At 42.6% G+C, this 12288-nt stretch overlaps 1 protein-coding gene across 1 annotated transcript in view; it reads right to left on the bottom strand.

Moving 5' to 3' along the window:
• The window catches only part of TMPRSS15 (transmembrane serine protease 15), a 311771-nt gene that overhangs the window by 14093 nt on the left and 285390 nt on the right, over window positions 1-12288 (bottom strand). The window contains exons 17-18 of the mRNA XM_056560197.1: window positions 6658-6753; window positions 1938-2077 (exon numbers count right to left, since the gene is read on the bottom strand). Of these exons, the coding sequence (XP_056416172.1) occupies window positions 1938-2077; window positions 6658-6753 (236 nt within the window). The remainder of the gene's footprint in view (window positions 1-1937; window positions 2078-6657; window positions 6754-12288) is intronic.

A 12288-nucleotide genomic window follows, 5' to 3' on the forward strand; every position in this document is an offset into this window, starting at 1 on the left:
GGCCATGAACCCCCTCTCCTGAAGATAGGCACCACCCTTAGAACAATATGTATGCATATATATGTATCTTAAGAAACTCCAGCCGATGAGATGAAAAAATGTCAGGGCAAAAACTTGATGATAGGTACGAGTATATAATACAGTCTACAATTGGGATATAGTAACAAAAACCACAGAAATTGCACAGATCCCTAGGCAATAGTTAGTATATGTAAACAATATGTACGTGTAACAAATACCACAGAAATGGCACAAATCCCTGTTACATCTGTCTGACTCAGTAAAGCTGCCGTTGTTCCGCAACTTGGTGTCAGAGTCATTATTTGCCTAGCCCAGGATCCAGCGGTATTCCTACAGGTGGTGTAGAGGATAAACCAAGTCCTGGCATCGCGAACACAAGAGGTTAATGCCATCTGCCCCTATCTAGGGTAATTCCATCTGCCCTCATCACACCCTTACCGCAACTGACACCTCCGTGTCACGACAGATCTCATTGATTTAAAAGGAGTCCGTCAGGTTTTTGATTGGGCGACGAACCTCCATTTGCCGGAGCACAACGGCCGTGTGAACGAGCACTTAGTTTGAATTCATTCTGAGCTGTTATACTCCAGTGCTGAATTCACAGTTCTGCTGGTTGTTGTTGGAAACTAAATAAAAAAAAACAAATTTGACTGATACCCTTCTCACAGCTAAACCCCCACAATGCTCCAGGAGTATTCATTGTTGTTACTATTTTTCTTCATTGAAACTAAAATATACTGATAGGTCAATGACCACCTTTAGCTCTACTGTTTACAATGCTTTAGGGCCTGTTCATACTTCAGAGATTTTCATGGACTTTCCAAGAGGAAATTTTAGGCAGATTCAGCTTGCAGGAGGCTCCTATGGATTTCAATGGGATTTCCACTGTGGAAATGCTGCAATCTGGATTTCAACAAAGGAATGAACATGTTTATTCTTTTGGTGCAATTCTGCGGGAAATGGCATTTTTTTTCTAAGATTAAAGATTAAGTTCTGCAAAATTCTGCATGGAATAACTCTGAGCGAAAACTGTGTAATGTAAACAGGACCTTCTTGTTTGTCTTTATTTTATAATGTGTTAAGGAATAATAGTGTAGCATGTGGTATGATGTATAGTGCAGGGAGACCCGTTCTGTATGTCGTACTGTTGCGTTATATACAGTAATTTTATTAATCTCTTGTGCGCTGCTTTCTAGCCTATGCTGCATCACACTACATAGTATGTATATTTATGATGAAATCTGACTCACGCCCCCTCCGATAGACTTGTATTGCGGGGCGGGACATTACATCACAAGGGGGTGGAGTCATGATGTCACAATACTTCGGCCCCGTAGTCGTGACCCAGCAGACTCTGAGGCTGCAGCGTTGCGTGAAGCTCCCAGAGGTGGGTGCTGCATGTGAGAAAGCGGGAGTCCCCAGCGGCGGGACCCCCGCAATCCTTTGGATAGGGGATAAGATGTCTTAGGGCCAGAGTACCCCTTTAAGTATAGATGATCACTTATGTGTCCGATTATGTCTGATCCCGTAAACATATTGTCACAGCTTTTAGAAATAGTACTTCTTGTGCCATTTCATTACCACCTTGTGCCATTTCATCAGCACCTTGTGCCATTATTTGAGCCCCTGTGGCATTTCAGAGGTTTGCGTGTCTGCACGGGATTTTGTGAGACCCGCTGCATGCATGTTCTGTGACTGCCCACTTCCACCCACAACAACCTCATTACCACCCGCATGTTTATTTTTAATTGTATCCCGTAGGACCCGCAGAATCCCAATCCCAATTCAGGGCTCTATTATAATGGTCCAGAAAAGACAATTTTACTGTATGTTGAACATATTGTAACCTGACATATTGTAAACATGAGTTTCATTTGAGATCTATGGAATAGGTTACCCCTTATGATTGCTTATACCTGGCATGTATCGATTCCTCCTTCATCATACCCTGCACAGATCATGGCATTGCTGATATTATATTCTGGCATTTGCTGTTGACATTTGCCATTGGATATGAGGGGAACTTTAGCCTCCTGTAATATATTTGGAACGGGACCTGATGAGAAATAGGAGAAATAAAACAGTTAAGAATTAATTTCTCAGCCATAAAAATTCAAGGTGGGAAGCCTGGTCACATGTATCATTGCAGGCAATGCGGATAATTTAATTTCAAGCTGTCCATCTCTACACAACGTATCCATCGAATCAGCATTTCCCAGCGGTTGTGCTTTTAAATTGGTGGCCTGATTGTGAAGCGGGTCAGTAATTACCGGCATTTTATTATCATGGATGTAATAAACAGTGCCGCTTTATAGGGTTATTAAAATATCATTCCTCACATAAATTCTGATTTAGAAATACAGCATAATAAACTCCATTGCCATGTTGATGAGATTGTTAGTGGGAGGGCTTTTTTTTTTTCTTTACTTTTTTTTTGTTTTGTTGACTAGAAATGTTTATAGACATAATGCAAGGAAATAGAATTCGGACAATAGACATTCTTGCTGCATTGCAGGCCGGCCTTCTCACCTCTCCTGGATTTATGCACTGTTTCAAATGGATTTATATAAGTCTTAAACGAAAAAAAATGCATTTGTAGATATTCCTTTAAAATCTCACATACTGCATGTCTTAGGCCTGGTTCCGCTAAAGGAAATTCAGTTGGGAATTCCGCTGCATAAAGGGTGGTGGTAACATCCAGGTGAATGGGTTTTCGTAAACCCGGAGTTTCCAAAAGAAAATTTCAGTAAAACTGCTTAGTGCTCTGGCAGAATCCACTCTGCAGACATTGCCGTCTATGGGGAAAGGCAATCTCTGCTCAGTTTTAGCTCCCACCAATTTACTCGGCGCTGGAAGCACTCGGAATCTCAGCCAGGCCGGAAATTCCGAAGTGTAAACTTGGCCTGCATTAATTTTTTATCAGATTCCACTCAGATTCCACTGCCTTTCAGCAACCTCCTTTGAAGTGAAAAATCAGTAAAAGAGGGATAACATGAAAAGGGAGTTATAATAGGAGTAGCAGTGTGGCTTCTTACTTGCTGTACCAGGAACGGATCCGGCTGGGAGATGGGAAAACTGGGCACTCCCGTATCCCAGTCGGCCACGGCCCCACGTCATTCATTTGAATGAGCCGACCAGAGTCAGATAGTTACTCCGGTCGGCTCATTTTTGCCCTGTATCCGGCTTTGTGACCAGACTTAAAACCGCAGTATACTATGGTTTTAAAGGGGTACTCCGCTGATAGTGGAGGATAGGGAATAAGATGTCTGATCTCGGGGGCCCGCTGCTGGGGACCCCCGTGATCCCCCATGCAGAAGCCAATACCTCAGCATCCCGGAGCTTAGTTTTCTCCGAGGCTGATGACTGGCGGTACAGGGGACGGGGCATCATGACGTCACCACCCGCCCCCTCGTGATGCCATGCCCCGCCCCCTCAATACAAGTCTATGGGAGGGGGCATGACGCCCCTTCCATAGACTTGCATTGAGGGGGGCGGACGTGACATCACAAGGGGGTGGGGCCGTGACGTCACAATGCCCTGTCCCCTGCACCGCCAGTCATCAGCCTCGGAGAAAACTAAGCTCCTGGCTGCTGAGGTACCAGACTGCTGCATGGGGGATCGCGGGGATACCCAGCGGTGGACACCCGCGATTAGATATCTTATCCCCTAACCTTTTGGAGTACCCCTTTAAGTACGTTCACAAAACCAGATACAGGGCAAAGATGAGCCAGCCAGAGTTACAGTCTGACTCCGGTCGGCTCATTCAAATTAATGAGATGCAGGCTGGGTCCAACTGGGATATGGGAGCGCCGGTTTTCCCATCTCCCAGCCAGATCCGGTCCTCGTAAGTAAGAATCTAGAGCAGTATTCTCCAAACTGTGGCAAAACTACAACTCCCAGCATGCCTGGACAGCCAACGGCTGTCCAGGCATGCTGGGAATTGTAGTTTTGCTACATCTGGAGGGCCACAGTTTGAAGACCACTGCCCAAGAATATAGACTCTATATGGTAGCACTGTAAGTTCACACTAAGGAGCATCATGTATCAACATATGGTACTGCCTTGAGGCAACAGATTATCCCCTACACAGCATGTGTTGGAATATGCCCTACCATTTTTCTTAAAGGAAATCTGTCAACCGTGTCAACTGCACTAACCTGTTGGTACCAGGTGACATTGATGACAACGGTACTCACCTTGTCCCGTTTCGTGGTGGGGATCTTCGATAATCTCTTCCATTAACTCCGCTCCGGGCACCCTTTGGGGCACTGGCAGAGCTTACTGACATCACCGCTGCTGTTCTCTCACAGCGGGACCCAGCAGGGAGCAGCAGCGGTGATGTCACTAAGCTCCACCCATGCCCCAAGCCGGCTGCTGGGACTGGAGCTAACGGAGAATGTTACTGAAGATCCTGCCACAGAATGGGACAAGGTGAGTACCATTGTCATCAGTGTCATCTGCACTATCTGTCGGTACACTGGTGAGGATAAGCAAAAGGCCAATCTATTAAATTCCCTCTTTTCTACAAGATTTACGCAAGAAAATACAATAACCAATGATAGAATTAGAGCAAATGTAAATTCTCAACTAAATATCACCTGCTTAGCCAAGCAAGACATGTAGTGCTGCCTAAAAGGAGAACAATCATGCAGGACAACTTACTCCTTAAAGGGGTACAACACCCCTAGACATCTTATCCCCTATCCAAAGGATAGGGTATAGGATGTCTGATCGCGGGGGTCCCACCGCTGGGGAGGGGACCCCTGCAATATAGCATGCAGCACCCACCTGTTACTGCTCCGGAAGTGCTGGAGGGTCTGGCTCCCGACCACGGGGACAGAAGATCGTGACTCCGCCCCGTGTGATGTCGCGCCCCACCCCCTCAATGCAAGTCTATGGGAAGGGACGTGACAGCCAAGGGAAATATTAAAATACAAGATACGTGTTGGTGAGGTCACATGACTTTTTGCCTCACCGGTAGAGCAGCCCAAAAGGACAATTTTCTGCTGAAACAAGTTTAATATTATTCAGAAAACAAAAGCGGAAATTATTTTGACAGTTATTTATGCAGATATAGAAAGTTTTCTATTAAACAAAGGTAGGATACCAAAAAAAAAAAAAAAAAGTGATAATTTATAAATATAGCTCCAGGCAGTACAATATCATTAGAGGTGTAGAGCCGTGTGTGACAAGAGTTCAAACGTGTTAAGACAGAAGTGCAATAAATATCAATTTGACAAGTAAGATTTAAAAAAATAAAGAAATATATATATATATATATATATATATATATATATATATATATATATATTTTTTATTATTTTTTTTTTCTGTATAAACTGATAAACCCCTTTCTTTTTATTACAGTACAGTATTTTCCAATCAGGGCGCCTTCAGCTGTTGCAAAACTACAACTTCCAGCCCGGACAGTCTTTCGCAACGCGTTGTATACATGGTTAAAGGGGTACTCCCATGAAAAACTTGTTTATTTAAATCAACTGGTGCCAGAAAGTTAAACAGATTTGTAAATTTCTTCTATTAAAAAAATCTTAATCCTTCCAGTACTTATTAGCTGCTCAATACTACAGAGGAAATTCTTCTCTTTTTGGAACACAGTGCTCTCTGCTGACATCTCTAACCATTTTAGGAACTGTCCAGAGCAGCATATGTTTGCAAAGGGGATTTTCTCCTAATCTGGACTGTTCTTAAAATGGACAGAGATGTCAGCAGAGAGCACTGTGCTCGTGATGTCAGCAGAGAGCGCTGTGTTCCAAAAAGAAAATAATTTCCTCTGTAGTATTCAGCAGCTAATAAGTACTGAAAGGATTAAGATTTTTTTTAATAGATGTCATTTACAAATTTGTTTAACTTTCTGGCACCAGTTGATTTAAAAAAAAAAAAAATCCACCAAAGTACCCCTCAAAATCTTCATTCTTACCATCCCTGAGGGACAGAGGGGTAAGGATATATGATTAAAAAGTCTCCCCCACCGGCCCTGTAAGTAATACCTGAGCGGGGAGCTATACTTACCTAGTCCCGGTCTTCTCTGCTTTAATCATGCCTTTTAGCATGATTGACAGCCTTTATCACTGCTTTGCTTTCTAAGCAAATGGAGCAGAGCGATGACATGGGCCGTGCTTGAGCTGTCAATCATTTAATTTATATCCTCACAATCAATTTTTCTAATCTGTTGACAACAAAACTTAATCTGATGACAACCATACTTACCTGGTCCTGTTCCATGCTCCGGCCCTCCTGCTATCTTCCTCCGTTGTTTTTGTTTCAGGACCGACTTAGAGCATGGCTGGAGCTTCCTGATATCACCGCTGCTGTTTGCTAGCAGTTGGACCCAGCAGTGAAGTTGCAGCAGTGACGTCAGGAAGCTCCGCCCATGTTCCAAGTCAGCACTGGAATGAAAACACCGGAAAAAGATAGCGACAGAATGGGAGCATGAAACAAGTCCAGGTAAGTATAGTTGGCAATTTGTTGGCAATTCTCTGCATTAACCTTTTGGTACAGAAAGGTAGTGCAGGTGACACTGATGACAGATTTTCTTTAATGCTGGCAGAGAATTGCCATAATCTAATTTTTTTATATTGAAAAAATTTATTGATTTCATACACATTTAGAAATTACCTTGGCTTTCGGTCCGTCCCCAGCCAGCAATGGAACAGTTCAGTTCTGGTGGAAATATGTCCTGGCTCTCAGGCAGGCATATTGGTTGTATATAATCTGTAAACATTGTATATAAAAGTTAGACACAAAGGGTGTCACCCAAATAAATGGAATTCAGGAATCTAAAATCTGTGCTCATTGTCTGTGACATAACAACTTAGTATTATGGCAAACTTGTAGGCATTTAACAGACAAACACAACAAGTAAAGTTTTAAATATATATATATATATATATATATATATATATATATATATATATATATATAATATAAGAAAAGATACAGCTCACCATCTCTGTAGTGGTTAGCACAGACTTGTCTGTTTTAGGTGCACGAGATAGCATACGCTGCTGCAGCGCGGACAAATAGCATAGAAAAGTCCAAGTAGGAGTGACTCCACCAAGGAAGAGGATATCCAACACTCAATGGAATAGAAAAATTTTAAAAATCCATCTTTATTGTTGCTATATATTGAAACATGTCCGGTGGACTCAGACACATAAAAAAAACAATGTTTCTTTTCCTCTTTCAACTTTGAAAAAGGAAACTAAACGCGTCAGTTTTTATGTGTCTGATTCCGTCGGACATGTTTTAATATGGAGCAACAATAAAGATGGATTTTTTTTTTACTTTTCTGTTCCGTTTTTCTTTTCCATTAAGTGCTGGATATCCTCCTCCTTGTTGGAGTCACTCCTACTTGAACTTTTCTAAGTAAAGTTTTACTTAAAATTCAGATGTCTTAATTCTCCTTTTTTATTTAGTTTTGTAGGTTATAGAGTACTTGTCACCGACATTTTTTTATATGTTGTTTATTATCCTCTAATGAACAACTTATCAATTACATTCCTATTTTTTTTTAAAGTTTATTTATACAATTTTTTTGCTTTCTAAAAAATGGCCTCTAGGGTCTCCCTACATGTCCCGGCCGCAAGTCTTGTGCCGGCCTGGCATGAGTCTGAACTCTGTCAGTACAGCCGGGACACTGAGAAGCACAATGCAGATCCCTGCCTGTCAATCACGCAGGCGGGAGCAAGCACTGTCCCCGCAGCATGGCATGCTCCTGACATGGCCGGCCGTGTCAGCAGGCTCCACCCCATTGCCGGCTGTATGTCAGTGTAGCACAGTGCTGCACAGAAGAGTGCAGCATAGAGGAAGAAGGGCAGAAGTGAAGCCAGGCACTCCCCATTCCTCCCTCACACAGGCACAGAGCTGTGAGCAACAAGACAGGGCTGAAATAAGGGTTGACAAAAAATAAAAGCTGGATTAGTGTCAGGAAGAGTCAGGGACAGATCGGGGGGGGGGGGAATTAGGTACAAATAGTTCATGATAGGTACTCTTTAAATATATCAATTCAGAAATGACAATGCCACAGATGAGGTGTAAACAGACTCACCTACTGTTCAGTTTGCATGCAACATTTCGGAGGACTGCCCCTTAGTCATGAGAAAATTAACATAAAGTCTGAATTGTGAGTAAAACTTTACTTGTTGTGTCTATCTATTAAATGCCTAAATGTTTGTCATGATAGCCCTACCTCTTGGATTTATCTCTGAGGGTTTTAACAGAATCCGATAGCGCTCTGACCTCTACCTAATCAAATTGTACAGTACACATCTGCTTTTCTACTCATATTAAAACTTTTCTTCATCTCTATTTTTGTAATCCTGCATAACGCCTGTAATGTTAGTGCTCCTCCTATTAGTTAACTTTCCTTCCCTGCTTCGGTCCCACTTCCTGACCACATGACTGTCTGCATCTCATAGTACTGCTATCTAGTTCAGAAGTCACTTTTCATATGCATCTCTCACAACGAGAGTGTTATTCAGGTGCATAGGGAAAAGGACTTACAGTCCATACAGCCATAGCTGTGAGAAGTGGACAGTCACAATATGACTTGTAGCCATAAAACGAAGCTGCTCAATAAGAGAAACATCACTGTGATTCAAGGGGTTATCTGGCGAGGAGAGTGGGTTCTAACTATGCCCATTGTGTGGGATATAAAGAAAATAAGTGTGTACTTACCTCTAGCGCTCCTGTGATACCTTTGGTGTCCTGATCTAGTCCCCGGGTGAGATCGTCTTCCTGAGCTGCAGAAAGACTGTTGGGCCCAACAGTCTTGCTGCAGCTCAGGAAGGCGATCGCATTGGGGGACTAGAGCAGGACACTGGAGGTATCACAGAAGCGAGAGCAGTAAGTACACACTTATTTTCTTTTTATCCCACACAATGGGCATAGTTAGGAATTCCCCCTTCTCCACTCCCGCCAGATAACCCCTTTAACTATATTGTGTTACTGCCGGACAGTAAAGAACAAAATTATAGGACTTTTCTTTTAAATTCCGGATTTGTTGTTCATTTTTATGAAAAGGGAAATTATACCGCATCACTGAGCAGATTTTTTATTCTAGGAATCAGATACAATTTGATAACAATACTGGTAAGAGAATATAAATTAATTCTTAACAATAGATAAGGACAACTATGGTATTTATGTATACGTAGATAGATAGATAGATAGATAGATTATAATTTGGGCTATGCCCGTATGCATCTTTCTATTGCGTAGACTTTATTATACAGTGGTCTGTAGAAAAAGAAATTGTAAGCTTTCCAGCAACTAAGCCAAATCTGCAAGAACTGCTGAGAAGAATACAGACACTAGGCAACCATGCTGAAGAGGTGCTCAGTGCACTGAGATACACAGGTGAAGCAAGTCAACAAAGCACAGTCTAGAGCGAGAATGTTATGACCTTCTGACACCATAAGTGTTTGTGTGTATCGGCCATGAAAACTAATCCTATTCTCACACTGTGTGGCCGTCATAAACCAACCTCCGCAAAACAATTTCTAGAAATATAGATTTTTGTGGCTCGGCTGTTTGAGCTATTCAGATTCAGTGCTCCAAGACCGAAATATGCGTTCCAGCTGTATGTTCACCCTATCATCAGGCACATATACAGTACTTTTTTCTATTTCAATCTATGAAGCTTTCAATTTATCATAGTATAACAAATGTATTGTTCACAGATTATAATTCTCTATGATGTAGGATTTATCTCTATTTTTAGTTGTCTTTCTCCAAGGTAATAGTTTCAGACCTCCTGAGCCACACCAGAGAGGCAGCGGGAGATCAGGGAGGTAAACAAGTGGCTCAGAAGCTGGTGTAGGAAGGAGGAGTTTTGGCTCAAGGAGAACTGGGCCGACCTCTCTGGATACCGGCTCTACCGTAGGGACGGGCTGCACCTCAATGGGGAGGGTGCAGCTGTGCTTGGGGAGAAGATGGCTAGAAGGGTGGAGGAGTGTTTAAACTAGGGACTGGGGGGAGGGAACCTACAACATAGAGCGGGAAGATAGTGTAGATAGAGAGGGGGGACTTATTAATGTACCTGGGAGTGGAGCGGAGGGAAGGGTTAGAATAGTTACTAGGGATAGGCTTCATAGGAAGAAAAAATATACACCATTGAATTGCATGTTGACTAATGCCTGTAGTGACCAGTGTCGGGCAGCTGCTGCCAAGGCAAATAAAATCATGGGGTGCATCAATAGGGGCATAGATGCCCATGACAAGGAAATAATTCTACCGCTGTACAAATCCCTAGTTAGACCACACATAGAATACTGTGTACAGTACTGGGCACCAGTGTACAAGAAAGATATAGTGGAGCCTGAGAGGGTTCAAAGACGGGCAACCAGAGTTATACGGGGAATGGGAGGACTACAGTACCCAGAAAGATTATTCGAATTAGGGTTATTTAGTTTAGTAAAGGAGGCTTAGGGGCGACCTAATAACTATGTATAAATATATTAGGGGACCTTACAGAGATCTCCCCCATGATCTATTTATACCCAGGACTGTATCAATAACAAGGGGGCATCCTTTATATCTGTAGGAAAGAAGGTTTCTACACCAGCACAGACAGGGATTGTCACAGTGAGACTGTGGAATTCTCTGCCAGAGGAGGTGGTCATGGTGAACTCTGTAAAATAATTTAAAAGGGGTCTGGATGCATTTTTCAAGAATAATAACATTACACGTTATGGATTCTAGATCTTTATGGACAGAAGGTTGATCCAGGGATTTATTCTGATGCCATATTTGGAGTCGGGAAGGAATTATTACCTCTAGTATGAGGATTTTTTTGCCTTCCTCTGGATCAACTCAGTAGGGACTGATTAGGGATAAAGTTTGAACTTGATGGATTATGGTCTTTTTTCGACCTTATGAACTATGTTAATGTTTTTGGGCTTCTTTTTATCTGGTAGTAATATATTTAGCCTGTCGGGGCATGCCAATGGGCAAAAGAGCTTTGATAGAAGGAACCAAACGTGTAACTGGATTTACTCTATAATATTATCAGGGCTGCTTCAAGTATTTTTGCCACTCTTGGCAAAACCTCATGTTGCCGATAGCGAGGAGCTCCATGCAGCCATAACACCATAGCCCGCCACATGTCATTACCTCCTCCTCCTATGCCTACGCTATTTAACACACTTAGGCTTTAGGCTCTGGATTTACTTGGCGGGATGCAGGTCATAGCTGCCTGAAGAGCGCTGACAAAATCCTAGGTGCCAGCAGCAAATTATCCGTCGCGACCAGTAGGGGCATTTATCATTGTCTTTAGAGCTGTTTTTGTGTGTGAATCTGTCTCTATTTAGGCGCAGCGCTGCACCTCAGGCTATTTTGTGTGCCTTTTCCATTTACACCTTTTTTTAAAAAGAGCGTACAGGCCAGATGTTAAGGGTTAGTCTTGTGCAGTGGTAATGAATTTATCAACTGTGACTTTTGCAAAAAAGTCACAAAACCCCCAATGACCCAAAATTCTACTCCAGCCCAGTTTTTTGGTGTATGTGGAGAGTGACATTTCAGAAAATGTGTATCCTCCACAAAATGTATCACATGCCCTGCGACCATGTAATAAATGTCATAAATAAATAATACATGTAATAAAGTCACGCAAAAATTAAATAAATAAATAAATAAACTAATGAACTAAATCACACACATCTTATGTCCCCCCTGGTCTCCCTGGGATTTGTCGAGCCCTGCACTTTGCACATGACTTGCTCACTGCATACACTATATACACAGCATGCACACTGCATCCACTAACTTTCACTACTCCTCTCTTGTTTTAGGATCTTGCAGGGCCTTAATCATGTTACTGTGTGTGATGTCACCAAAGGGCCTGCACTCTTCAGGTATGTCACAGATGACAGTAAGTGCAGTAATTTTTTGCCATTTTTGCAGTGATTTACCGTATATACTTGAGTATAAGCCGACCCGAATATAAACGGAGGCCCCTAATTTCAACCCAAAAACCCAGGAAAAGTTATTGACTCGACTAAAAGCCTAGGGTGGGAATTACATCATCCCCCCATGTCATCATCCCCCCTGTCATCATCCAGACCCCCGTCATTAACACCCCCTCATCATCACCCTGTCATTATCACCCTGTCATTTTCACCCCCGTCATCTTCACCCTGTCATCATCACCCTGTCATCATCCCCCCGTCATCATCCAGACCCCCGCCATCATCCCCCTCTTCATCATCACCGCCTGTCAATCCCTTCAATTCAGTGGTCTTCAACCTG

Source organism: Hyla sarda, chromosome 2 (assembly GCF_029499605.1).
Source record: "Hyla sarda isolate aHylSar1 chromosome 2, aHylSar1.hap1, whole genome shotgun sequence".
NCBI lineage: Eukaryota > Metazoa > Chordata > Amphibia > Anura > Hylidae > Hyla > Hyla sarda.